Source organism: Falco naumanni, chromosome 6, assembly GCF_017639655.2.
Source record: "Falco naumanni isolate bFalNau1 chromosome 6, bFalNau1.pat, whole genome shotgun sequence".
Lineage (NCBI taxonomy): Eukaryota > Metazoa > Chordata > Aves > Falconiformes > Falconidae > Falco > Falco naumanni.
The window spans coordinates 71931217-71958226 of record NC_054059.1 but is presented as its reverse complement, the minus strand read 5'-3'; the positions used below and the strand labels follow the sequence as shown (position 1 = coordinate 71958226).

Below are 27010 nucleotides of genomic sequence, written 5' to 3'. Positions count from 1 at the left end.
CCAAGACTGCTGTACAGGTCTAGTGCGATAACTGCAATTCCAGCACATGCTGGCTGAAAGCACACTGTGCTTAAGGAAACAAACAAAGCATTCAAGGTCTTTTGGGGAAGTCATAAGCAACAAAAGGCCAAACAATGTGGATAGTTGTCCACCACTGCACTGAAGCAAATTGCCTGTAAAAGCCTTTAACCTACCATAAGAAACATTTAGAGTTGGATGCTTTCAGGAGCTTCTCTTCTGGGAAGAGGAGAATGTATCTCCATGTAATGGAGAAAAGTGGGGAATTGTCCTTGGTGATTGATAGAAGTTTTCTATTAGCCTTGACTGTGGCTACACTGTAAATATACTCTGCTCCCGAACAGAAGCCAGTGGCACCAGTCCCCTCCAGCAGCTTCATTCCTTGCTGAGTGGCCTTCAGAGAGAATGAGGACTGATGGTTCCTCAGATGTGCCCCTGCTGGCATTCACCTGTCACCCACGCTTTTAAAATTTGTACAGGAAGTTACTAGCGGATATCTGAAAGTCTGGAGTGAATCTACTAACACTACGGCAACACCCTATTATGGATCACCTCCTAACAACCAGATGTATGTGGGCAGGTGCCACGACAGTCAACCTACTGCCACATACGGGCAGGTATCACGAAGTAGCATGCTTCGTGGTTAGTATACAAGATTTATGCTTAAGAAACTCAGAGGCTTGTATTCTGAACCTGACATCTGCCTAGAGACAGTCCCTCCCGTTCAACGCCAAGGATAACATCTGGTATATGACATAACATGTTCTTGTTTGAAGGGAGAGGAAGATGGCAGTACCAAAGCTGATCTGAACGCTGGCCTCTCTTGTCCACTACATCTTCTCTCAGGAAACAGCCTGTTTCAGACACTTTATAGAAAGACATAAGAAACCATCAAACAGGTAGTTGACAAAGTGTCTTTCATAAAGCAAACTTCCTCTTTAGCCCCCTGAATCCTAATCAGTGTGAAAGATATCCTGGCTGAGCATCTATAGATGAGACTGCTCATTTAAAATAAAAACCAATGGTAATAAAACCTGCTAAGCAATTAGTTCAGACTGGATCTGATAATGGGAAAACGTAAGCCACTCTAATGAACTTATTATATTTTATACGGTATTTGCATTTAAAATGCTTCAATGCTTTATCTAATGAAGATGATAATACTTTGTGTTTTATACTATTTAGAGTAGAACTAGCTGAACTGTAAAGCAGTAATGGTGATTGATCAGCCTGAAAAATTAAAGTTAGACTCAGAAGTAATAAGTATTCTGTTCTAGCAACAGCCAAGTATTAAAAAAAAAATATTCATCAGGGATCACATTTTCTTAAATAACGGATGTCAGTCCAACCCTGCATGTGCTATTAGCCAGGTGTTAATTTGTGGATCAGTAGATGTTTGCTCACATGCTATAATAATCAGTTCTATTCACGCTTGCGTGACACTTGTCACTAGGAATCTCAAAACACTTTGCAAACATTAATTAAGTCCCTGTATACCCTCCATGGTGGATAGGAGCTCCATTCTACAGAAGCAAAGGGAGCTGAAGCGGGAAACTTGGAGCATAGGTGGGGCACAGTTGGAAAGGGAATTCAGATTTGTCCCCCTGCTCCAGCTCACAGACAATAGTAGTTTATACTGGCCTCAAGGCAGAGCTTATGATACATAGATATATGCTACCAAACAGCTGCAGGGCTACTCTGTTTATCCTTGCTAGCATAGCATTCCTGCCTCTACCTCGTACTTGGGCACGGTGTGCATCTTATGAAAGCTGGGGGCCCTGCCCTCTGATAAGAGATTCCCAACAACACACCATATTGTGGCAGTGCTCTGGGCTCTACAGAGGTCCTGTAAGTGGGACAGGACACCATCTATTCCCAGGGGGTAGGCTCTTACACCTTCCTCCTACCTCCACTGGTACACCATTATAACAATTACTTGATAGTACTAAGGAGAACTATCAATGCTGGGGTACTTCCCAAGCAATACGAGACAGGAAAATGTATTCTAAATACCACCACAACAAAAAGACTCCAGCCTCCTACAGCAGTTGAATCAGAACAAAGATACCTCTCTGTGTTCGCCTCTGGAATAGGCAACAGCATGCAAAGTGCTAGACAGCACTTTTTCTAAAATATGACCACCAGGAAAGTGACATTAAATGAGCTCCAAGATGTATGGTCCTCCTTTAAATGATGCATACAAAACACATGCAGTAGTGTGACGAGAATAATGGCTCCAGTCCTCCCTCTTCACATCACTGCGAGCTTCCGGAATGGTTCTGCTCAGGTCAGCAGACTCCAAAATTGAAACAAAACCAACACAATTCTGGTCACAGTATACATCAACCAGCAAAAAATCCTGATCACTTTATTGTCTTCAGTTTTGTTTTCCATCTGTGTTTTACTTGCCTTCTTCAAAAAAGTTATAATGCTAAGACTGCTCCTAAGCTCAGCAGGGGAGTACAATATATAGTTAAACGTATGTTTATTTGGATTTTTAATTTCTTTGTGATATTGAAAAATATCAAGACTACTTTTATAATGCATGAAATAATTCAATTTTAGTAAATTTTTAGATCAAGCCACACTAAGAATTAGGAGTAGAAAATGGGAGATCAATTAAAAATGTACAAAGCAGCTTTTAAAAATAACTTTCTAATCAACTGGTCCCATCTTTAAAATGTGCTAAAACCAAAAATGTCTCCTCCATAGAACATGTTGTGCACCTAAAGTTGTTTTTATTTCCAAGGAGAGCATTATCTGCAATTAGTAAACTGTATGGATAATTTTTAGATTACACAGGCTTTCAAAATCTTAGATGTAAACGACCTCAAAATTGAGCACCCTGTTTTTCCATATAGATGGAATAATAGACATGGAGTTTCCAACTAACCTTTTTCACTCAGATTTCAATTTGCTTCCAAGATCTGAAAAGCCAAAAACCCCACCTCTGCTGTTCCAAGTATAAATGAGGCTGCAGCCCTGGGAAGAAAGGTAGCATTGCTTTGTGGAGGGCCACAGTGACCTCCAATAGTTACATCCTGACTTTCTTAGCATTTCAGCGAACAGGAATGTAAAAATAATTTTAAATTTTAAATATTCCAATACAGCTTGCTAATTTCAATAACTTTATGACATTAATACAAAAATCTGTTGGTTTTATCTACCATCATGGAGCTAAACTATGTGAGAGAAGATCAGAACATCTCCCTCCAAGAATCAAACCTGTGTGGTTGTTTGGAAGACCAACAATGTGCAAATAATTTAAGAAAGAAGTGACACAAGGAGTCATAGCTATAAACCTCTTAGGGCTTTTTTTCTGCTTGATGTTTGTAGCAAATCCCAAATGGTGGCAGCTGACCATCACTACAGTGACTTCTAAACTTTGGGTAGTGTTTTAGGACAAGCCTTTCCCAGTGGCTTGTTCCTCACCTCTGTACCTCCTTGTTCTTCCACATGAAGGCAGACTGATCCTTTGGCACACGCTCAATGCAATTCACCAGTTCTTCCATAAGAAGTCTGAAAAGACATCATATTACATTTGTATCACAGCCTTTCACACAGGAGATAACTTTGTCCCAAATGTTCCCAAAATATCATAAAACTGTAACACTATTGGGCATTTTTAAAGAGGGGTTCTTCCCACAGAGGCATTGCAGCAATTACTGCTCACCAGTACTACCCGTTTCTCCACAGAGTGTTTCGAAGTTCAAGCTAGTGCAATTCTGTCTGCGTGGCTGTGACAGCAGAGGATCTGCCCCACTAGCTTACGGGTCATTTGGAAAGTGGTAAGACAAGAGGAACTCCCAAATCTCTCTCCTGCCATGCAAGATGATTTCTTTGTTACTGACTGCTTGTCATATAGAATGAGACAAAATACACAGAGAAAACTCATTAGCTGATGCCTGTTTATCACTTAGAGAAGCCAAGCACCTTGTCGGAGTGAACTCTCCTCATCTACAAATGCACAATACAGCATTTGAGACAGAAAAATATGTCAGGCATTAAAAACTGGCACTGCAGATTTCACTGCCCAAAACTAAACAGCAATTGTAACTGTATGTGTGCTTCCCCTTGAAGGTAAAAGTCACAAACGTAACTGCAGAAGAATGGCATCTGAAACTACTTGGGGTGGGGAGAACTGCACCAGTATACTCACCAACAAGACTCTGCTTGTTATCTTCAACTATGGGCCAGCAATACCCCAGAGGTCTACTACTAGTTCATATTTATACAATTCCTTTCACCTACAAGGGCCTTCAGTTTCTGTTTGTTTTCACACAATGGGAGAATAACTCTGGCATGGGAAGTTTGCACAGGACCTTTAATAGACAAAGATTCCTCCCCTGAAGTGCTTACAGAGTAGTCCAGATACCAAAAAATCTGGTTTCTAATTATTGAACATGGCAGCTGTTCTGCATGAGATGCACACAGCACAAGTCCAGTTAGACTTCATCAAGGGAACAAACCTGCAGTCTCTGGTACTGACCTATCCAATCAACAGACAACTTTGTAAAATAAGACTGCCAAATTTGATGAATTTGATGACAAATTATTAAGGTGACTGCATTGTCAGGTCTTACATTTTCTACTTCAGTTTCATATTTCTGTTGTTTTTCTTAGTGCTTCTCTTTGGGGTTCAGAGCTTATGTATCTCAACTGTCATTTAAGATAAAGACAGCTTAAATTCCCTCCCATGACGTGCACGAAAATGTGATTATATGAATTTCAAATGCTAAGAAACAAGGCAATAATCTTAAACCTGTTTATGGTTGAAAAGATTGGTGATTCCTTTTTTGTTTAAGGGGAGCAGAAAGAAGCAGGAGAGATCTTTGATTCATGGTTTTTGAAGGTTTGAAGTTGGCTATATGGTAATTGCTGCTCAAGGTGTCTCAGTCCACTCAAGATCTACTATACCGTATCTACTGCCTGGAATCAACATGAAGCACCTGCTGTAAATCTCAAAGACAGATGGTTCCAGAGGTTGGGAAGCATTGAGTTAAAAGATTTGCAGCACTAAGGATTTGGCTGTAGTTCAGCTACTGCCTAAGAGCCTCTTCGGAACATTAGACACTCCTCTACCCATATTGTCCTTTACACCTTTTCCATAGCAGTGATGAAAGAGGAGTAGAGAATATTAAGGGGCTTTTTACCTGCCAATTTGAACAGTGGGTTCAGTGGCATATACTGTTCCAGTGAATCTTGTGTACTCCGTGATATAGGGCAATGCCATCATGCAGTGATAGTTTGAGATCAAGATTACATCTACGGTGGAGAGGTCAAGCAGCTCAGTCTGAAAACAGAGGAGATAAGCAACACATAACCCTTTCATGCAGTTGAAGCAATGGCAGAAGAACAAATTTTTCTTTTTTTAAAAAAACCTTTATATTGCAGGAATGTAATCAGTTTACAAAAAAAAAAGGGGGGAGGGAACATCTCATACATGGCAAAGATTAATGTTTCCTTTAAATTAACATGATTTATTTTAAAAGCCCCCTAAAAATACTCCCTTCTCAAATCTCAAAAGGAAACCATGTCCTGTGTTTGTCTTTCATGTAATGAAATGGCTGCTGTTGAGAGGCATGATGATTACACTTTTATCAAAGAACTGATCTGTGCACTTCCTTAAGGAGGAACACTGTGCAGACACCAAAACTTCTGCAGTAGCGATTTAGCAGGGTGTCTCATATTTTTACATGACACATATTACTGTACCCCAGGAGAGTGAGAGAGGTGAATGTAGATTGTATTTATTCATATGTTTAAAATAATTCTCATATTTTACCAAACTAACTGCTGGACATCTTTACCATTCACATTTTCTACAGCAAGAGATTAAGCTCATTCACAGGATACAACAAAACAAACGGGTGGGTCCAATTTGTTTTGATGTGACAGTTAAGACAGCAGTTCAGACAGTGAAAGAAGATTTCACACAATGTTAAAGGAATTTTAATTAGAAATATTTACTGGTAATGCTATAACACAAATGGTGTCAAGTCAGAAATTTACAAGATATATGACCTCTACTCAGTTATTATAGAGCAGCTAATGGAATTCAACACTCATCAAGCACATATTATCTGATTACAAGGCTTGGTCCAGCAATTTGAATAAAAAAGGCAAGAAAGTAGGTCACTTGGCTTTCCAGAGGGCTGACACAGTGCTCTGGTGACAAGCTGCTTAACTCATAGCTAAGCGTTCATGGTTTCAATCCATGATCACAGCTAATGTTGAGGCATGATCTCCAAGCTGAGTACAGTAGGCGAAACATCATCCTCAGATTCATGACAGGGCACCCTTTTATCTTACTAAGCTTGCCAGGCAGACATACACTCACTACGTGGTATCAAAGCACCTGCTGACACCTGCTTCTGTCAAGCTGGCCCTTCATGTCCTGGTTTTCAGCGGGGTCCAGACCATAAGAAGGACATGAACCTGTTGGAGCCAGTCCAGAAGAAGTGTCAAAGATGATCAGAGGCTGGAGCGCCTCTCCTGTGAGGACAGGCTGAGAGAGCTGGGGTTGTTCGGCCTGGAGAAGGCTCCATGGAGACCTTAGAGCACCTGCCAGTGCCGAAAGAAGGGGCCAACAAGAAAGCTGGGGAGGGGCTTTGGGCAAGGGCAGGTGGCGATGGCACACGGGGGAATGGCTTTACATGAGAGAGGGGAGATGGAGATGAGGAAGAAATTCTTCCCCGTGAGGGCAGCGAGGCACTGGCCCAGGCTGCCCAGAGCAGCTGTGGGTGCCCCATCCCTGGCAGGGCTCAAGGCCAGGCTGGATGGGGCTGGGGGCAGCCTGGGCTGGGGGGAGGGGTCCCTGCCCATGGCAGGGGGGTTGGAACTGGATGGTTTTCAAGGTCCCTTCCAACCCAAACCGTTCTGCGAGTCTGTGATAAAGAATCAAATGGAGGGAGTCTCAGCCCTGAGCTGAATCCCAGCCAAGGGAGCCATCAGGAGGATGCAGACTACCACTTTCCAAGTTTAAGCACCCCCACGTCTCAGCATCCTAGCAGCAGTTACTAATAGGATGAAAAGGGTGTCAAAACCAACACAAAGTAAAATCTTCCCTGGGACTTGCGGCAATCTCACTGAAAGTGCCTATAAACTGAAGAGATTTTAAAAATGTTTCTTGACTGTGAAGTGAAAGAGACCAGAAGGTTGCCAAGCAAAGAGAGGGCTGCACCCTGCACTCTGACATGTGGAAGTGTACTCTGCTGCCGAGACAGCCTCTTACCACCTTGTGGCTTCTGGATTACATTCAAAACTTGGCTTTCTTTGGCAATGGTGTTCCTGGAAGTGATACTATGATTCTCAAACTAACTGCTTTTGCAAACTATTTTCTTTAAAAGAGCTGTGAAAGGAGACAAAGAAAAAGACAAAGCCTCTTTCACTCCTTATAAGCTCCTTATACCGTGCTGCCAAACACCAGCAATGTCTCTGCTCTGCTGATGCATTCAGCTGACCATGACATCTGAATCCTCCTCCAGACAGGGGAGGCTGTGAAGCTAGAGATGCGAGCTGCGTATGACTAGCAGATGTGTTCCTACTGCTTGCAGAGAAGACTTGGCACCTGTTGGGAACTTTGGGAACAGAAGCGTTTGAGAGGCCATTTGCAAAGTCCCTACAATGATGACATGTGCAGCTGGTTGCTATCTTCTAGTTGTAACATGGACTGCTGGAAAATAGAGTTACATTCAGTGACAACACTGGTATAATGAAGCAGCAACTCCCCATCAGTCATATTTAGAGCTACACATGTGGGTATTTTCCAGCCCAACAAAGTAACCCTGGGTATTTTCCAGCCCTGAAGCACCCTAAACCACAGCAGATTATCATTCTTGTGCATGCCCTCAATTCCAAAGGGAATCCAGAATGTGAACTCCATCTTTCCAAAGATCTGGGCCATAATGGTACTTTCTAGGCATACAGATGCTTCCTACATCCCTCCCTTCCACAGGGCAGTAACCAGAAGGCAAACAAGAATGCAGAATTATTAGGCTGGGGTTCTTGAGGGGCAGGGGAAGCAGTGCGAGTGGATTATATCCATTCCAGTTGGAGAATACTAGCAATTGCACATATATCTGTTGATATCACTTGCCAAAACCAGTACCAGCGCTGCCAACTTGCTTCGAAGACTCAAGATGACAAGAGTAAAAAGCTGCAAGAGGTGAGTTTCATGGAATCAACAGACAAGTGCTATTGCCAGAATCCCAGCAAGCTGACAACAACCTTCCAGGAGTATTTTGTACTTCTGTCAACAAGTTCAGACAGAAAGGAAAAAAAAAAAAAAATCACTGCCCAAAAAGAGTTGTCTCTGTCTTTGAAAGACAGAGAAAGCATCCCAACATGAAATGAAAGAACTGATGTTATCACAGTCTGAACACAGCTGAGGAAAGAGGACACTATTCCCAGACTACTCCCCATCATTCACCCCCACCACTCTCTCCTCAGCTTCATACTTCAGATCTCCTACATACACCATTAATCTGATCAGTCAGGTAAACCCAGTTAATTCAAACATTTTCAATAGTCTTGCTTTCTTCTTCTTTAACACCCAGGTACTCTTGAAAAAAACAGCTTGAGAAGCAGCCACTTGCAGTTATGTCAGTGGACATAAAGGTACAAATCTTCCTTCAAAGAGGCAGCGATGAATAGCTAAGAAGGCAGCAAAACTTTTTAACCTACACTTGCTGCCGGCAGAACAGCACATCTAACTGCAACCCAGCAGAATCAAACAGTGGCTTAACCACACGGTCGGCTCCCCAGGGGAGCTCCACTAAGCAGGTCATGCATCTGTGGTTAGAGACAAGCAGCTTTCCTTGCCTTCATTCACTGCTCTTATCTAGATCAGCACATGTATCCTGTCATAACTGAGTCCAGCTCAGTCATATTGTCTTTGGAAGGCCCATAAAAAGGGACAGTTAAGTCTTACTCTTCTGTGAGATAATGATCTGCTCAAGGGAGATCTTCTAACTCTCCCAAAACCATTGTTGAAAAGGGCTGCTTCCATCCTTTTTCCAGTGTCATAGATACTAGAGGCACCTTGGCATCACAGAGGTTTTAGTATTATTTACCAAGTACTAATAAATTAGCGTGAAACTGACAGTAATTTAGCGAGTTTCTCCCACATGACTGAATGGAGTCAGATTTTTCAGTAAGGCTTTCAACAGACTCACCTCTGGTAAACAGAACTCAGGCACAGAGTCTACAAACACATGACCAGAGCACTCCTTTAGCTCCTGTAAGAAAAGCACATCAACAGAGAAGACACAAAAATACACTGCAATATTACTCCAATGCAGCAGATCATGCACCTGCAAACCCCTTCCTTTATCACAGGTAATTTCCAGACCATGACTACATTATGTTTATCCCCCTTCTAGATACAAACTGCTGTAAGCAGATCTGCTGAAATTGCTTTCATGCAAGATTATGCTGCCTGGTACTTCAAGGGATCAGATCCTTGTTTGGAGTAATGGAGACAGCACTCTGGTAGGTATGGAAAGAGTAAACACTGCCTGGTTTTGCTGGGGCCATGAAGGAGGTGCTGTCCTATGAAGGTGCATTTTCTCTGCTCTTCCAACTGCAGATGCATTGGCTGGGAAATCTGTATCAATGCAAGCTGACTATGTCTATCAGAATTAGAAGTAAAGTATTAACTGAGAAGTGGGTCATGAAGACCAGTCTTCTTGAAACTGCTGCTCTCCTGTCCTGGAAGGTGTGCACAGCACCTTTACAGGGCCCTGGCTATTTTACAAGTTTGGAATTCAGTTTTGGTTCTCAGTAACGCCAAACCTTTTCTGTCTTATTAGGAGCAGAATACAATGTTTAGCCCCTGTCTCAGAGCATGTGATGAAACCTCTTTTGGGGATCCAAACTTTATGTGGCACTTTTTGTTAGATTTCTCTCTACTGGATCTCCAGTCCTCTATTTTCTTCCTCCTTTTTCAAGGTTGACATCAGAAATCTTTGTGACATGAGAAGTCACTTTCTTTGGGATTATGTATGGAACAAAAATATTCCCAACTACTCCCAACACCTCACAGGCTACCTATCACACACTCTGCCTTCTCTCGTGAACGCTTCTCTTGCTTGTCCCAAAGCGAGTGGTCTCAGCCAGCCTCAGACTGACAGAATTAAAGATTGAATCCAATTCTTAATAATTACAGTGCACCTGCCAACTAATAACGAATGAGCAATTACATCTAGTGGCAGAAGTCTCCTAACCTCATCTCAAGAGAGTTCAAAATGATTAAAACTAGATCGCAGAAAATTTCAATGCCTCTCCAGGACTTAAGTTTTATAACTGTCATCCAGAGAGTGCTATAACAGGAATGTCCACCTGACATGATAAAACATCCCCCTTTGACTCCTTCTCTTGCCTTTTTCCAGCATGGGTCAAAGAATTTACCATTCCAAGCAGTTACAATGGTCAAGGTGAAGGTAAGAGATGCTGCCTCTGAATTTTTAACACGATTGCCATTGACGCTGTGTGAGATTGAAAATTTCTCCTGAGCACACACTGCAGCAGCACCACAGAAATGTAAATACACCACATATAAAAATATACTGACAGCCTATCCATTCTTTGGACAGAACAGAGCCCAAAGCTCTGAGACCAAGGCTGGGATTCAGAAGAAACAAGTTCCAGGGGATTCAAACTGAGCAATTCCGTTCCTGTCACTGAGCCTCTGTACCTCTGTGACTGCCAGTTAACATGTGCTTTGAATAGAGCTGTTACTATTTTATGAACAGAAATGCTGCCTGTACAGGGTTTTTTTGTCTCCAATGAGAAGAAAAATCAGGTCTTCAATCTATGATCTTCAGCTCCCTTGTCTGTAAAAATCAGATCAATCCATTTTGTCCACCTCAAAGCCCCCTACAAAAGCAACTATTATTACTGTTTTCCTTTAATGTTCACATAGTCAGAGAACAGTCTGTTAAAACAGTATTTTCTCTACTGATACCTATTGCTGCACACATTTGAAACGTACCTGCCTATTTTACTAACATCTGACATATTTTTGTGTTCATTGTTCCCCTATGGCAGATCAAGCTGGATGCTGCAGTGCCTAGTTTTGGTTGAAGCCCCAGATAAATTTTGCCTACAAAACTAATGTAATGAAAAGACGGGAAAAAAAGAAAAATTCTGTGTCTCTCATGTAGCTGAGTAAGTCCTGTGTCTTAGAATTAGCAGGGAGGATATTATCTCCAGCCTCCTATGTCCAGCAGCAGAACACATGTTGATTTCAGAGGGCAAAGACAAGCTTTTCCTCTTTAAGAGACCTCCCACAGGCAAACCATTCACTTTCTCATAGTTCTCCTGCCTAAAAAAGGGTATGATACCAACTTCATTTATAAGCATGCTATGAAGCTTTAGTGTCAAAAAAGTGAGACTGCTGAATAAAAGGCACTCTAAGAAGGCAAAGCACTATTATTTATGGAGCTCCATGAAATAAGAAAATATTCATACTGATAATTTCTGCATTTTAAGAGGATTTTTAAAAAAGCTAGGCTACCTCTGAAGATTGAAAGCCTTAGAGTTGCTATTAGCATTTCGTTTCAAAACGTTCTGCTCTACAAGGACACCATGGCTGGTAAAGGTACACACAGAAACCTTTGCGATGAGTCAGCATGGAAGTATTGTTCCTGCAGTGCAAGCTCCTAACCTGTCAGGTAGCCTTCTGCATGGCAAGAACATTCCAGCCATCAGTACAGTACCTTGTCCAGAAATGTGCTTCCATCTTTCAAAACCCAACCAGGAAGTTTGGACAGCCTGGGGCTGCAGAAGGAGAGAAAAACATTATTGCAATATTAATTATATCATTATCAGTTGCTAAGCATAGACCTCCTATTTGGTATCACAAAGGAAGAGAATGCCATTTCTGTCTCAGGAAACTAACAATCTCAATAAAACAGTTTCACTGTGTTTAAGTGTTCACTGAAATGACTTTTACAAATCATGATTATGACACTTGTAAGTAAAAGGAAGAAGAGGACGATGCATGCAGGGAGTTTGATTTTAGTCATTTATGGTGAGAATTTAAAAAAGGCTCAGTGCTGCTTGCATCACCCTGTGGTAAAACTGGCTCTATAAACAGAAGAAGTTAGGGCAGCAACAAACTATGCTTAAAACAATAGAAAAGCACCATAAAACTGCTCTGGGACAGAAGAAGAAAGACAAATATTCCCATTAGCAATGGCAGGGAAAGACCGATGCTCTGGACTAAGTCATTTATAGACACAGGTTGCGATTTTATATCCACATAAACCATGGTTTCATGCTTAGGTCTCACCCTGAAGACCCACACCAACAGCTGTACAATGCATTTACCTGTATTGGCAAGACAAAGGTGCAAGGAGGTTTGGCTGTGAACTGCATGTTTTAAGCTGGCAGGTCTGGTACCAGTCAGCAATGGCAGGGCCTCTTTTTAACTGTTTCAAATGCTAATAAAGAAACTTCAAGGTGGATATTGTAACCCTGAGTTTACAGTAGTAATTGCTGCAGCATTTCTTGCTACCACAACTGAGAGACTTATTCATACTTCACAGTGACATTTTATTTCTGTGTGAGCCTACAGCTTAGCTCTAAAACTGTCTGCACAGATTCAAGCTATCTACAGAAATTAAAAAAAAAAAAAAAAAAAAAAGTTGAGGAAACAAGAGAATTGAACCCACCTGGAACCAAGCCCTGCAACAACCTCAGATTTTGAGACAGAACTTGAGAACTTGGTTGCAATGAAATCTGCAAATGTTGTACACTAAGCTCTACAGACAGGCATGCTTATATGCTGTAAGGGCTTTCAAATTGAAGATTGTGAAAATAGGAAGTGATTCAAGGGCTCAGAAGAATGCTGTGTTCAGACCAATGTCAATATAAAAGAACAAATCCTAACTGGCACTCCAGAAAGTCACAAGGAAAGAAAAAGGGGAAATCAAAGACTCAAGGAGTGAAGACAGAAGGTAAGAGGTGAGAGCAGAAGGATGTCATCGAGACGCTATGCCAGAGAAATGCAACCCCCTTTCGAAGATAAAAGAGTAAGTCTGAAGAAGTCTGATGATAGAAGAGATGAGGTGGCTACATGTACTCCCCACTGACACATTCAAAACACAATTTAAGAGCAGTATTTTGGAGACTGAGGGGGCTGAGCAGAACTGGTGCAGCGAGACTAAAAGAGCTATGGAAAAAGCAAGGACAAACCACTCTGATACGCAACAACTTTGACAGATAAGAAAGGAGAGGACAGAAACCTTGGTTGGAAAGGACAGCTGGATGTCTATAGTCCAGTGTTGCAGAGCCAGCACTAGACCATGTAGGCCACGGCTTTGTACAGCTGTGTCTTGCAAATCCCTGGAGCATGATATTCTAGAGCCTCTCTAGGGATGGGTGAAACTGGTAAGAAAAGCTTCATCACTGGGAGGCTAATGTCCAACCTGAGCCTCCCACACAATGTGTGGCTGCTAGCCCCTTATACTGCCTGTCACTGTCGAGAAGAGTTTGTCTCTGTTGCCTTTGTAACTTCCTTTCAAGCTGATGTAGGTGGCTGTTAGCTTCCCATTTAATTCCTCCTCTCTGCCAGACTTAACAAGCCCAGCTCCCTCAACCTCCCGGTGTAGTCATGGGCTCCAGACCCTGACCATCTTGGAGCCCCCTGAACACTCTCTCCAGTTTCTCAACTGGTAATCCAAACCCAGATCTGTTTGTGGTTTCACCAGCACGAGGCAGAGCAGAATGAACTTTCCTTGACATGCTTGCCCTACTCCCCCTAATTTAGGCTAGTACGTGGTTTGCTTTATTCATGATGAAAGACCACTATCGACTTATACTAAACCTGGCATCCACTGAAGAGTATACATGTTGTCAACCGAGGTAAAAGTAGCGGATATGTCACGTGGGGGGGGGGTGAAGGTGGAATAAGTAACATGGGACAGAAAGGACTCTTTACCTTGAAGCCAAGAAGTAACACAGCTCCTGCCGACACAGTTTTCACATTGTAATAGAGTGATTGATTAATCCAAAATAGCTAGAACTGTCCCATAAATAATGTCAGCAAGTATGTCATGGCTAGACAGGAAAGGTTAAGAGCTTCCCATATGTTCACTTTACCATTTTGCATTTGACTTTGGTACGGGGAGAAAATTCCAGTTGACAAACCTCCTTTAAAGTATATGAACTGGCAAAAAGTGTTTGGAAACTGCAAGTACTTTGCAAATGCTCCATGGGCTGGTGAGAACAAGGACTGCCATTTCCAGGACAAGGTGGAATCCAAATACCTTTTGACTGGGTTTTTTTTTGAAGAGCAAAGAACTCAAAAAAATGTAGAGTCCCTTTAATGACACAAACACTACAGCAGTTTCCTCTCTTATAGATTAAAGCCCAGGTTCTCAAAATGTTTGTTCAAGGAGGGTCCCATGCCAGGTACAACACTGTATTTAGCTGCATAGCAAAGATCCTCTGTAATATCATACCTTTATGCTCCACAGAGGTAAAAATCGAGGCACCTTTGCAGACCACCTACTGAGACTTGCAGAACCCAAGTGGTTCATGGATGATACTTTGGGGACCTCTGGTTTAAAAACTGCAGAGAGAAGCATAGCTCCTCTCTGGTTAAGACTTCACATGGGTCTGTCTCAGCCCAGCTGCAAGGAGCAGCACATCTGGTTCCAAGAGGACATACAGCTGGTAATAACCTAAGATCTGACAGACCTATGTTCACATTTTCGTGCTGCTACATACTTCACGCAAGCCTCAGTCAGTCAGTCCTTGTAGTCTCTCGCCTGGAAAACTATGATAATGTCAGCTCTCTTATCACCTGGCCACGTTATGTTAATAATACACATTTGAATTTCAGAGGTATTTTAGACATTGTAGTAATGGTACAACTATGAATACTATAGCAAGATAAAGACTTTTCGTAGCAGCCACACTCCTCCTCAAGTTTCTAACTCATTTCCACTGCTCCTTGCAGGACATGTGTTTTGTAGAGAACTGAAGAGATCAATTACTTGCTCAAGTCCATGTGCTTAGAACAATCCTTGCTGTAAGGGGTGTTCAATCCCCTTATGACAAGATTGATTGGATTTAAATCCAACTGTTTGCTCCGATTCCACTGGGCCATCAGGGGTCAAATCTGACATCCTTTCTTATTGAGTTTGAGTCATTTCAGCGAAGGCATTCTGGAGGTACTTGGGGAATTCCAGGTTGTGACCTGCAATTTGGCTGTTCATTCCTAGGGTCTGCTATCAGCACACAAAGCTGGCATATCCCTGGGGAGCTCTGACGCCTGCAGTTCTAAAGAACCTCTTAAGCCTTTGTTCAATCACCTAATTTTGCTACTTGCTCCTCTCAATTTCTTTTTTCTTCAGGTGGGGGTAGGGAGAAGTGGGAGAAAGCAAACGCAAGGCAATTCTGTCTGTACCTGGATTTCCCAAAATTTCTGGATCCCTTCAAAATCTACTCTTGCCCCTAAATGTTGCAGTTAGCAATTGCATTAGGGAATGGGACAAAAATTGACTAATCACACTGATCTGTCTTAAGGCATGTGTTTCTTAACCTACAGCAGATCTTGAACTCCATGCTCTGGCAGAACAATGCATATTGTCTATTCTTTTCCTCTCCAAAAATAACAAATCATAGGAAGTGCTGGACAAACTGCTTTAACCTCATTAGGTCACTTAGGAAACTCCTTTTCCCAATCATATTCTCCTACTCTCAGTCAAGCATCCCTTGAACCCAGAACGTTCCTCACTTGTTTCCTCATGGATCAAAGGTTACTAAACGCCTTTTGTGAAAACTCCTGCTGCTTCCCATCACCAAGAGTTACTCATTCCCATCTTTCCAGCTGCTTATTTTTGTAATTTATTCCATTTATGCAAGATCTAACTCACCCTAACTGAATATGCAAATTAATCTAAAAATCTGGGAAAAAGTGACTTTGTAGGTAGAATCATAGAAGCGGGAGCCTTGATTGCAGGTTTCTCTTCTGGGTTCTACTTTTGTTTCACTGCTGTTCCATTTCTGTGCCCAGCTGCACTGCCCTTTTATTTATTTAATTTTTAAAAGGGAACAATTATGCCTTCAAGTCAACTAACAAGGACTGTTAAGTGCTATTTTTTTTTGCATTAGTCCCTGCTCTGAAGAAAATCCTGAGAAGAGGGTGGTTAAGCAGTACTTGCTGGGCTCCACACACTCCATCTCAGTTACCCATTTATCTCATCTTGCATGAAGAAGCCAGAAAGATGACAGATATGTGACCTCACTTGTGCTGAGCAGTTGCAGCAATACTTTACTGAAGCTTAGAATAAATTATCTAGAAAAACCAATCAATAAATCCATAAAATGTCTTCCGTCTACTGAGCCAAAGGACGTTATTTTGATAAAGAGAATTTTTAAGTGAACAAAGTCTATTTATGATATCAGATGATGCTGTTCATTTGTACTCATCCCCTCCCTCCTTCCAATACACCATTTCACGCAGAGCACTCCAAATGCAACCCAAGAAGACACAGACTAAGTGCTTACAGGCCACAGAACATACCTCTGAACCAGTGGCAACGGAAGGAAGTTGAGAGTAGATGTCATATCCAGTCCGCAGTCCAACATGATGGTGGTGGATTTGAACTTGAGTACATTGCATGGTAAGGTTGGATGTCCTGACAGGCAGTACTGAAAGAAGAACACAAGGATGAGTTACTCACAATCCTTACCACCAGAGTGACTCCCCATCCCTGAAAAATGCCCTATTTCTCCTTAATTTTAAACATGTAGTTTTAAACAGAAAACCTAATTTCCCATGAATCTGGTCCTCACAGCTGTGTGTGTTTTCATTGAGATTTCCCCATGTCAGGGTATTAAGGGGCAGATTTTTTTCATACAAATTTTTCTGATCACAAGGGTTGAGAGAATGGCATAGCTCCTCTCTCCAATTTAGGACACATGTAGAATCTCTTCTTTCTAGCAACCACTTATTTTCACAAAAATCCCAGAAAATCAGTTTCTTCAAAACTCAGTCCTTCTGGCAAAACTTGGGCAAAATCAGCTAGCAAATTTGAAAGCTACTTGGGTGGAAAGCGAGGGAGAGAATCCCTGCAGGAATACAAGTTTTATTTCCTTAAGAAATCTGCCTAAACAACCAAAAAAGGTGCTGCCCACACCATTGTGGCTGCTTGGCACAAATCAGCAGAGGAAGCTGTCCATGTGCATGGCAGCAGCTCTGGGGCATGCTCTCACCTGCTTTTTGTCTTGCTAAATGCAAACAGGAAACACCAGGGAATGGACAACCATACCTGAATGGAAGGGTTTGTGTACCAAGAAATCTCAAATGCTATGCAAGTTTAATGAGCCAGTAAGCAGGTTATGTACAGGGGCACTTCAGCATCATTGAGATGCAGTCACCTCTTGTATGGAGAGTGGTAAACATTTAACAAGGCAAGGGCACAACTCAAGCTCTGAATAAGAAGAGAACTGAATAAAAATGCCAGCTTTAAAATGCAGGATTAGAAACCTAAATGTCTGAATAGAGCATGGCCACTGGCTGCTGCATGAGGGCTTCTCTTCTTTGAGGAGGGATTTGATGGTTCTTCAGGAATTGCAAGAATAGAAGACTTTGCATCTCCAATACAAGTTTTTGCATCTCTGAAGTCTGGGCATCTGGCAGCACAGCAATGCTCAGGTGGTCAAACTTTAGCTTTTAAATTCAAGTCTTGGTCAATTAAGATGAAAAATATCAATTGCTTGGCCATGCATCGCACTAAAAACAGACGCAGTCATTTTCTAAGTCATTTATACCTTATGCTTGCTTACTATACTTCACTCTATCAAGTGGAAAGAAGGTAGATTAATAATTTCATTTTCTACCTCTGCTCACTATATGTGAGCACAGGACTGTAACTGTCTGGACAACTCCCAAGGAGTCTATTTACATACATTCATCAAAAAACTGTTTAAAATTATATTTAAATATTAAAAAGCTACTAAGTCTCAAATATTAAATTAAAAATATCACAAATACTTTTGTTTTAAATTCAAAAAGCCTTAATTATTAAGAAGCAACATTACATTTTGCCAGCTGTTAGCAAAGTAAAAAAAAAAAAAGAAAAACATGAAAAGCCAAGCTGGTGAAGAAGTGAGTATATGAGAATTGTTTTATTCACAAATTTAAAATACACATGTGAAATTAAGTTCTCACCAGACCAGAAATTTGACAACTGAAGCTATAAATCCAAGTAAATAGAAAAAAATGAAGGAAAAAATAAGTTCTGAACTATTTTTGTAGCTTTTAAACTATTTGTAATTAAAAAAAGGCAATGAAATATCACCCCTTTCATCAGCAAAACACTTTCTTGCTTTTTAAAAAATCATGAATAGGATCAGGACCCTGACATCTATGAGCTAACTGGAAAATCTTCTTTTTTTCTTTTTTAAAAGCATCTAAAATAATCTGTATCTGTGGCTGTCACACTGCGGTAAACGGATTCCTGGGAGTCAATGGATGCTTTCTACCAGATTCAAGTAAAGTGACACACACCACAAAAAAGGCAATTCATATACACTATATAGCTATTTGCACAGGTGACATTTCTAGGCCTGTAGCTCTGTTAGGATTTTACATTAGGACTCCAAGAATCTGAGTGCCTGCACTATATACATCTCTATACACACTATAAATGTGGTCATTTCCATCCATGTTACACTTGTTCCTGTTTAAAACAAATCCAAAGGTCCCAGTCCCTAATATTCCTGACCGGACTAAAATGTAGGGCCTTTTTGCTCAGACGTTTGTTTCCTTCCATCTTTATTCCCTTATGTAAGGTGGGTGCAGCTAACACACTAGGTGCTTGATCACCTAACTAAAAATAGTCACGTGAAAAAGTCACAAAACAGAAAACATGTAAATATGCCCACCTCAGCTCACAATTTTCTTGACAGGCTTTGTAAATTGGATGAAAGTTTGACAGAGTGGGGCACAAAGAGATCAAGATGAAGATCCAGATGCTAAGGCCCTCACAGAGGCAGGTTCTCAGCAGACATCTGGTTCACACTGAGCGCTCACCAGCTTGGAGTGTCTCTGGTGATCTCATGGATGGCAATGTGACAAAGAGATGATGTCTCATGCTAGCAGCTCCAAAACATTCAGAATTTTGCAGGTTAAAGCCAGTGCTTTGAATTCCCACTGAAGCCAACAAATACTGCAGTGCATTCTTCCAGTATTAATATCACATGCTAGCTTAAAATCTAGGGGGAAATTAGCAACTGGATTTGCCTGGATCAAAGCCCATTTGAATTTGTGGGAGTCTGACATTTTCACTAGATTCTGAATCAGGTCTAGAGTCTGTTACCTCTACCTTGCTATTCCAAATTCAACCCAAAGAGATGAGAAAAGAGGATAAACCAGTATCCAGCTCCTCCCCCCACAAGCCCGCATCTCCAGACAAAGATAAGATGAAGGATCCTGACCCCCAAGTCCCCAAATTTACACACAGGTCTAAAAACCATATTGCAACACAAACTTCAGATGGCTGGTATTCTACTTCTACCCACCCCCAACTCCTTCCCTCTCTCTACCCCTGTGCAAGACTCCAGACATAAAACTACATTTCCGCTGTGGTCTTTTTCTCAAGTTTGCTTTTCCCCCCTACATTGTATCAGCCTCTACAATCACATCCAGAAGTGCTTAGCTTTGCACAGTTTGTCCCACTGGTCGTATTCATCCATGCACACAGACTTAATCGCATACGTAAGATTATGCGGGATCAAGTTCTTCGGCCACCTGCCTACTGAATTAATTTCACACGGTTACAACACAGATAGTGATTTACTGGAAGTCTCAAAAGAAGCCCAGAAACGAAGGTTTCCCAAGATGAACTGCGCAGTCTCAAAACTGAGACAATCCTACATTTAACCGCAGCGTAGTTTCAGGTTAAACAAATCAAACGTTATGCTCAGGTATTTTGAAGCCTTCTTTGGTTTTCACCTCCAGACAAAGAACTGCAGCACATTATATGAAACAGAAATTCTTCCTGGAAAATAAAGTAGTGGCTGAATCCAAGGTCTGTGGGAAACCTGCACAGTTGAAAAGGGAGATCTAGAAAGGAGACCAATAATATGGGGTAACACATTTTGTGGTAAACTTTCCCTTTAGAAGACTGTAGTATTGGAACCCAAAATATTTCTCAGAAGTATAGCACACCCTTAGGAAAGCTGATCTTATTAGTAATTACTTGTATTAACATCATACTGCCGATGGAAAATGACTTTATTAGGAACCACGTGGATTCCTTGATACACCTAGAGCAACCCAGTAGAAGCCACAGGCGCAGTGGGGTAGCTCCAGAGCTGCTCCGCGGAGGGACTCGCGTTTAACAGTAGGAAGGGGCAGAGAAACACCCCCTCCTCCTCAGTCCCACAGACGTTCACCCGACCCACACGCGGGCGGCCCCTGCACCGCCGGCGGGGGAGCACGGCGGCTGAGGGCTGGAAGAAAGCCGCCTGCCCAGGCCTGTGTCCCTTCCCACAGGCCGGTGCCCAGCCCTCACCCGCCGCGGCCTCCCCCGGCCCCCCACCCGGCAGCTGCCCGCCGGCCGCTTAACGGTCGCTCGAGCGCCCGGCGGCTGCGAGGAGCAGCGCGCTGGGCCCGCCCCCGCGGCGCCCCCAAGGCCGCCCCCACCCTCAGCGCCTCAGTTTCCCCTCACGCCCGGCGGCCCTGAGGAGAGCCCGGGAGCCAGCCCCCCTCACCCCCGGGGCAGGCCGGAGCCCGCCCCCCTCCCCCGCCTTCGCGACGCCCCCAGCCCGACACACTCACCAGCTTCATGCTTAGCTCGGCTCTATTTACTGGGATATCCCTCTCCCCACCTTCCTGCTCGGCCCTCAACCCTCCCAGGGCTTCATGGGACTTGCAGTCCCACCACCACCCCGCCCGGGATGACGCCATGGCGGGGTCCTCCCCTCCCTCCCGAGGCCTGCCGGGAGTTGTAGTCCGTCCTGCGCTGCGCCCCGCGCGCCATTGGCGTGCCGTGCCGCCCAGGGCATGCTGGGAGTTGTAGTCCCAGCGCGGCGGGTCTCCCCGTCACCCTGGGGAGGGGGAACTACAAGTCCCAGGGTCTCACAGCGGCAGCAGGTGGGAGCTTGGATGTTGATATCAACATGGCGCTTGTCAGACAGACAAAGACAGTCAGTCTGGTGTGATTGAGCCAAAAAAAAAAAAAAAAAAAAAAAAAAGGGGAGAGAGCGAGGAGGAGGGAGCGGCTGGAGAGCCAGACGGGGAGGGGGGCCCTTGTCCTCGGGGGGCTGGGGAGGGGGTCTCGGCGGCCGAGGGATTTCCTCCCCCCCTATTGTTCTTGTCCCTCTGCGCCCCCGTTAATCTCCCCTCACGCTGGGGCGGGGGGCGGGCGGGGGGGACCCCCCCACTCCTGCCGTTACATGGTGAGGTGGAGGCGCCGTCAGCACCCAGAGGTGAGTGTTGCTTGGGGGGGGTGGGGGGGAGGAGGGCGAGAGCGGCGCTTGTGAGGGGAGGGCTCGGGTGGGCGGGTGGGTGGGCTGGAGGGAGGGGGAGCGGGTCGGGGGTCCCCCCCTCAGCCGGCGCCGCGGCTGCCTGCGGGGGAGTTTCACCGCGCCGGAGAGCGGGTTCCCTCGCAGCGCGGGATGTGCGTGAGGGGGGCGGCCGGGGCGGGGGGCGGCCGGGGGCGGGCAGGGGCAGCCCCTCAGCCCGGGCGGCCGCTCGCCGGGCAGAGTTTGAGCCGCGGCTCTGGGTGGCTTCGCGTATTCTCGGCGCCCCCGGAGCGGAGGAGGAGGAAGGTGTCCCCGGGAGGCTGCTGCGGGGGTCTGCGGGAGGGCAGGGCAACCTCTGGGTTTTAAAGAAGAGCCCTCCGTCCTTGTTCCTGCCGTTTATTTATTTATTCTTATTTTTTTCCACCCCTCTCTCCCGCGTGGGGGGGGGGGCGGTGATACGGACTCGCGGTGGCAGAGTCCCCTCAGCCTGGGTGGGTGCTTGCTTGGTTGTTTTTTTTTTATTATTATTATTTGCTCCCCCATCCCCCGTGATGTTTCGGTTCTGTTCGCCGCTGAGTTTGGGGCTGGGCTGGTGCGAGCCCCGGCGCGGCTGCGGAGGGCGGCGGTGGCCCCCGCGCCCTGTCCTCAAGACCCCGGGGGGCTGCCCCGGCCCGGCCCGGTGGGACCTTGGCGGGGGAAGGTGGAGGGAGGCTCTGACTGCGGGGATGGAGCCCGGTGCGCCGTGAGGATCGCGCCCGGCAGCGAGCCCCCCTCGCCGGGGCTCTGCCGGGGAGCTCCCCCCTGGCTTTAGGGGGAGGGGAGGGGGGCTGAGGGGCCGCTGTGGGTGTCCGGGGGCGCCTTTCTAGGGGAGCTGCGGTGCGTTGTGCCTATGGAAGTGGGGGGCACGGGGGGCCACGGGTGCCCCGAACCCCGCTGGGTCCCGGGGCCGGGAGGCTGCGCAGCGAGGAGGGCGAGATCTGTTGCAGCTCCCGGGGCTCAGAGGGCGGGTGCTCGGGGTGGCAGAGGCGTCAATCCGAGGAGGGTCTCGTTGCTGGAGAGTTTTAAGGTGGGAACGGGTGGGGGAGGAGGAGGACCCGGAGGGAAGTCGTTTCCAAAATGTGCGAGGAGAGCTTGGGTGGGGTGTCATACGCGTGTTTGTTTTGTACTTCTTGAGGAGGGGAGGGGTGTAAATTGCTTTTGTAGCCGTGCCTGGGATTTTTTGGGGGGAAGAACAGTGTCTTGGACCCCAGGACTGGGGGAAGTGGTAGGGAATGCCGCTGGACTGTTTAGCTCTGGTTCGGTTTTAAAACAAAACGAGAGGCGAGTGTTTTTAGGTGCAGAATACACACGAGAGACAGACCGAGCCGAGTACTTCAACCTCAGTTTTGTCTGATGGGTTGGTGGTGGGTTTGTTGGTGTGGTTTTTTTTTTTTTTTAGTTCTAATAGTGTTTCTTGGTATGTTTGCAGAGCACTTTTTCGGAAGGCATTTTTTTCTTTGCGATAGGTCTGTAGAAGCCTCGGTCGTATGTGCTGGTTTTCCCAGTCCCTTCGTGTTAGGGACGAAAAAAAAAAAAAAAAAGCTGCTTTTTTTGGGGGGTGGGGAGGGAAGAAGGAAGAGGAAATGAGGACTGTAAGCATGTTTGCTGTTTGGAGTCGGGTATATCTCAAATTTGTTCTCCTGCTCGAGTAACACTGGGAGTACAGATAAGTGGCTTTTAAGTACAAAATGTACATGAACGAAAGCTGGAAAGATTTCAACTTTGTAGGGAGGAAAGCGTTAAATTGATGGCCAGGGCACGCGTTTGAGAGCACTGTCGGAGCAGATCTGATAGACGCTAGCTACGTGCCTCTGCTTCAAACTAATGGGGATGGAGGAAAAAAAGAAACTGGTGGAAAAACCCCTACAATTTGCATGAATGATACCATGTAAAATACATCGTATCGAAGAGGGGAATTGTGTTCTGCAGACGATTTGTGGGCTGGCAAAACCCTGAAGTGCCTGCTTGCGTCCCGTGATATGACTAGCTCATTTCTGCAGGGCTCATCAGGTACAGACTCGGCTTCCTTCCTGGGATGGTGCAGCTGGCATTTGATTTCCTCCATGGATGGGAGAGGAGGAGTCCTGTGCAGTTTTTTTCCCCGAGATGATTGCATTTTCTTTGGCCTTGCTGTACCCTGCCTCATTAGTAGGAACTGCATCTATATTTATTTACCATTATACCACGTCCCTTGGGATGTGGGGTGTAGTTTGGAGTAGGTATATATAGATTTATCACTCTTAACATTTTTTTTTCTCCCATCATGCTAGGACCAAATCTGTCAACAGTAGAGAACAAACTTAATTTATTTCTGTGTTTTGCATCTCCCTTTTTGCCATTTCTCTTCCAAATTGCTAAGAAAACATCGCCGAGATGGGGTGGGGGAGGGAAGTAGGGGAGAAGTGAGAAAGGGATGGAATATGTAATCTGTGCAGGGATGCATTTGTTATCTGCATGTTCTGGGAGCACCGGGCTCTGATGAAGAGCAGGGTTTGATGTTGCATCTGAAAACTGGGGTTTGGGAATGCTCATTTCCCTTATGTGAAGATTTCTTCTCTAGCCTCACAGCAGCCACAACTTTTCCTGTATGGTTGACAGAATTGTCCGACGAGCCTGGGCATGAGACTAGGAACAAGGAACTTACGCTTTACTCAGCTATGTCTGTTCTTCCTCCTATCCTTCCTTTAGCACCAGTGCAAGCACCAGAACAGGCATCAGCATTTTTACTCCTGTATCATCCAACTGTTCAGAGCAGGTCTAGACGACATTGTGGTATGCAGACTGCCAGCTGTGTTATAGGAATGCTACCATAGGTGAAACTGCAGGATTTTTAAAGAGTGGTAAGGAAATCTCGAAGAAAATCCTGTGTGGATGAGGCCTGCTTATCTCTATAAGTACTTTACTGAGTGGGCTTGAGCAATTCTTTAATGTTTGTTGACCTTTCTAGAAAATGTGTGTGTCTCCAGCATTGTGATTCTGACAATTCCACAGAATTAGTAATCCGTGTCTGCTGCAGAAAGCTTACTTCTAAGGCAGTTTTTGTGGGGGTCTTAGTGGTCTCTTTCAAAAGGATATTAAAAGTTCATGGCTGTCTGGTGTTTTGAAAATTAAATTATTGTGAAGTGCTCACTTTATAGTGATAATCCATAAGTTCATGAAAGTGTTGGGTATGTTTTTCATCAGTAACTGGAGCTGGGAAGACAATGGAGTTCTGACATTTCACTTTTTAAACTAATTATTTTAAATAAAATTAATTTTTAATAAGCATGCATTTCAATAATTGTTCTGTCATTAACTTTTGAGACTGATTTTTTTTGCTGTATGTCAGTGGGGCAGTGGTGAAATTTGGGTCTTTAGGGTATGATGTTTGGGCTGGTAGTTGGAAGAATTAATGAGACTGAAACATGAGAAGGGAAGAACACTACTGTCCCTTTCATAAAGGCATGTCAGAAGATGCCTGGTTGTATATGTTAGAAAATAAAACCAGTTTGCATGAAGTGACAGCACATTTTTATCAAAAGAAAGCAAATTGGGCTTTACAGTGATTTCTGTGCAGAGCTTTTAGGGACACTACAGAATTACATATCACAGTGTTGGGACCTGTGGCAAATATTTTTCATCTTCTGCAAAGTTTAGGATTTGAAATGAAACACTTGAAGGAATGCTGTCAGCTTAAGAAGTCTACTGCAAAAAAAAACCTGTGCCTTTGTTTCTCCTATTGAAAACTTTATGCAGCTTTGACACTTCTTCTAAAGCCACTGAAGTCGATTTCACTTTATACTTATTTTAATGGAGCGGGCATTGGATTCTGCATACACGTCCTCATGGGGCTGGACGTTAATTATACCTATGATGATAATATTATCTTGCGGGTTATCAATGAAGTGAGACCAATGTCATGATTATAGTGGTATTTTTGGAGATAATGAGGAGAATTTGAATTTTTTTGGGTCTAACTCATATCCCTAAAGCTGGTCTTATATGTAAGATTAGTAGTAAAATGTATTTTAGCATTCTGATATTCCTCTTGTTCTGATATTGACTAAAGCTCCCTCCTGACATGTATAAAATTAGGATGGCTGGGTAGCAAGGTATACTGAGAATTCATATTTGAACACTCAGTCATGCAAACGGATTGTATGTTAGCTGTGAATGCAATTTCCAGTGTTAAAGCTAAAGATAAGTGTTTTGACAAATGCTTTTAATTTGGGGAACAATGCAAGCAAGAATAACAGGATATGAAAAGAAAGTGTTATTTTTCATTTTGCAGGTGGCAAACCAAGGTGTAGAGGGATTAACTTGCCCAGGTTCCTACATGGAGTCTGCAGCAGAACTAGTAATCGGCCTGTGATCTCAAGGGTTTGTCAGGGCTTTAATCAGTTTTCCTTCCTCCCCTCGTTAATTGGCTAACTTCCACATTTTGAAAATAACATCTAGAGATTATTTTTCTTTTCCCCAGTTTCAAACTTTATAGCGTGACATTTTTTCATTTTCAGTCAAGCCTTGAAAACACAAGGTTGGAAAGCTTCCTCTGAACAGCACCTCCCTGACACATGATACTATCTTGAAGCAGCCTCTGACAAGTGAACCCTCTCATTGAAATCATGTGAGGAATTTTATTACTCAACTCTGAAGATCTTCTGGGGGAAAGGAGGTTGCAAACTATTAACTATGTGGTCTTCATTGCAAGTTGGCACATAAAATGTTCTTATGCGTTGAGGCAGTCATGTGGTCCACAGCAAGAAGTAGAGAATCGGCTTTGTAGTTGCTGGCCAACTGAAAATTTCATCTTGTAACTGTGAGAAACACATTTATTTTTGTGTTGTGCCTGCTAAAAAGAGATATATTCACATGAAATCTGGTCTTTCTTTAAATGTGGTATTGTTTGAGTTCCTTCCCCTCTCCTCCCACTCAACCGGGTGCTTATACAGGGTTAGCCTGTGACCATAAAAGCATGTGGAGAAGCTTTTATGATAGATAACCTTAAAAAGCATATTGTATTTGGATGCTTCTATTCTTTGCTGTTGCAGTCAGGTTTACCAAAAGCTCGTTGATCACGCAGGCTTCCTGCATAATACGCTGCTGAGCAAAGTGCTCGTTTCACAGTTATGAAACTGCTGCTATGACAATTACTGCATCGTAAAGCCTAACCTAATCAGAAGTGATCGATTTATGGCTGTAACTTGTGTGGCGTGCTAGTGGAGTACGGCTCTGATGTTTCACGTTTGATTCATTATGTCTGAGGCACCGTCCTTCTCCTTTACTATTCTATGATAAAATAATACTTTGTACCTTCATTTGTAAATCTTTTAAGTGCTTACCAGAGGTATCGGTGTTTTACAGGTAGAGAAACTGAGGCATAAGGGCCAAATGACTCACTTAAGGTCATGTACTGACTCAGTGGCAATTGAACACAGCTGTGTCTATTCCCCATCTATTGCACTTTTACATCTGTGATATATTAATA

General features: G+C 43.9%; 2 protein-coding genes across 17 annotated transcripts in view; one reads left to right on the top strand and one right to left on the bottom strand.

Annotated features, from left to right (window-relative positions):
- Positions 1-20941, bottom strand: part of INTS9 (integrator complex subunit 9) — a 72937-nt gene extending 51996 nt beyond the window's left edge. Inside the window, exons 1-7 of one of the 5 annotated variants that reach the window (XM_040598164.1) lie at positions 20819-20933; positions 18922-20101; positions 16556-16683; positions 11739-11799; positions 9195-9257; positions 5172-5311; positions 3451-3537 (exon numbers count right to left, since the gene is read on the bottom strand). In XM_040598164.1, coding sequence (XP_040454098.1) covers positions 3451-3537; positions 5172-5311; positions 9195-9257; positions 11739-11799; positions 16556-16620 — 416 coding nt within the window. In that variant the 5' untranslated portion in view covers positions 16621-16683; positions 18922-20101; positions 20819-20933. Of the gene's footprint in view, positions 1-3450; positions 3538-5171; positions 5312-9194; positions 9258-11738; positions 11800-16555; positions 16684-18921; positions 20102-20818 lie in introns of all 5 variants that reach the window. The other 4 variants (XM_040598165.1, XM_040598166.1, XM_040598162.1 and 1 more) reach the window with 4 other exon arrangements.
- A 336-nt stretch (positions 20942-21277) lies between these two features.
- The window catches only part of HMBOX1 (homeobox containing 1), a 123655-nt gene continuing 117922 nt past the window's right edge, over positions 21278-27010 (top strand). For 4 of the 12 annotated variants that reach the window (XM_040597125.1, XM_040597124.1, XM_040597123.1 and 1 more), the window contains exon 1: positions 21278-21468. The gene's annotated coding sequence lies outside the window, so the exon portion shown is untranslated. Of the gene's footprint in view, positions 21469-21759; positions 21996-22392; positions 22571-23076; positions 23554-27010 lie in introns of those variants that run through there. The other 8 variants (XM_040597120.1, XM_040597117.1, XM_040597111.1 and 5 more) reach the window with 5 other exon arrangements.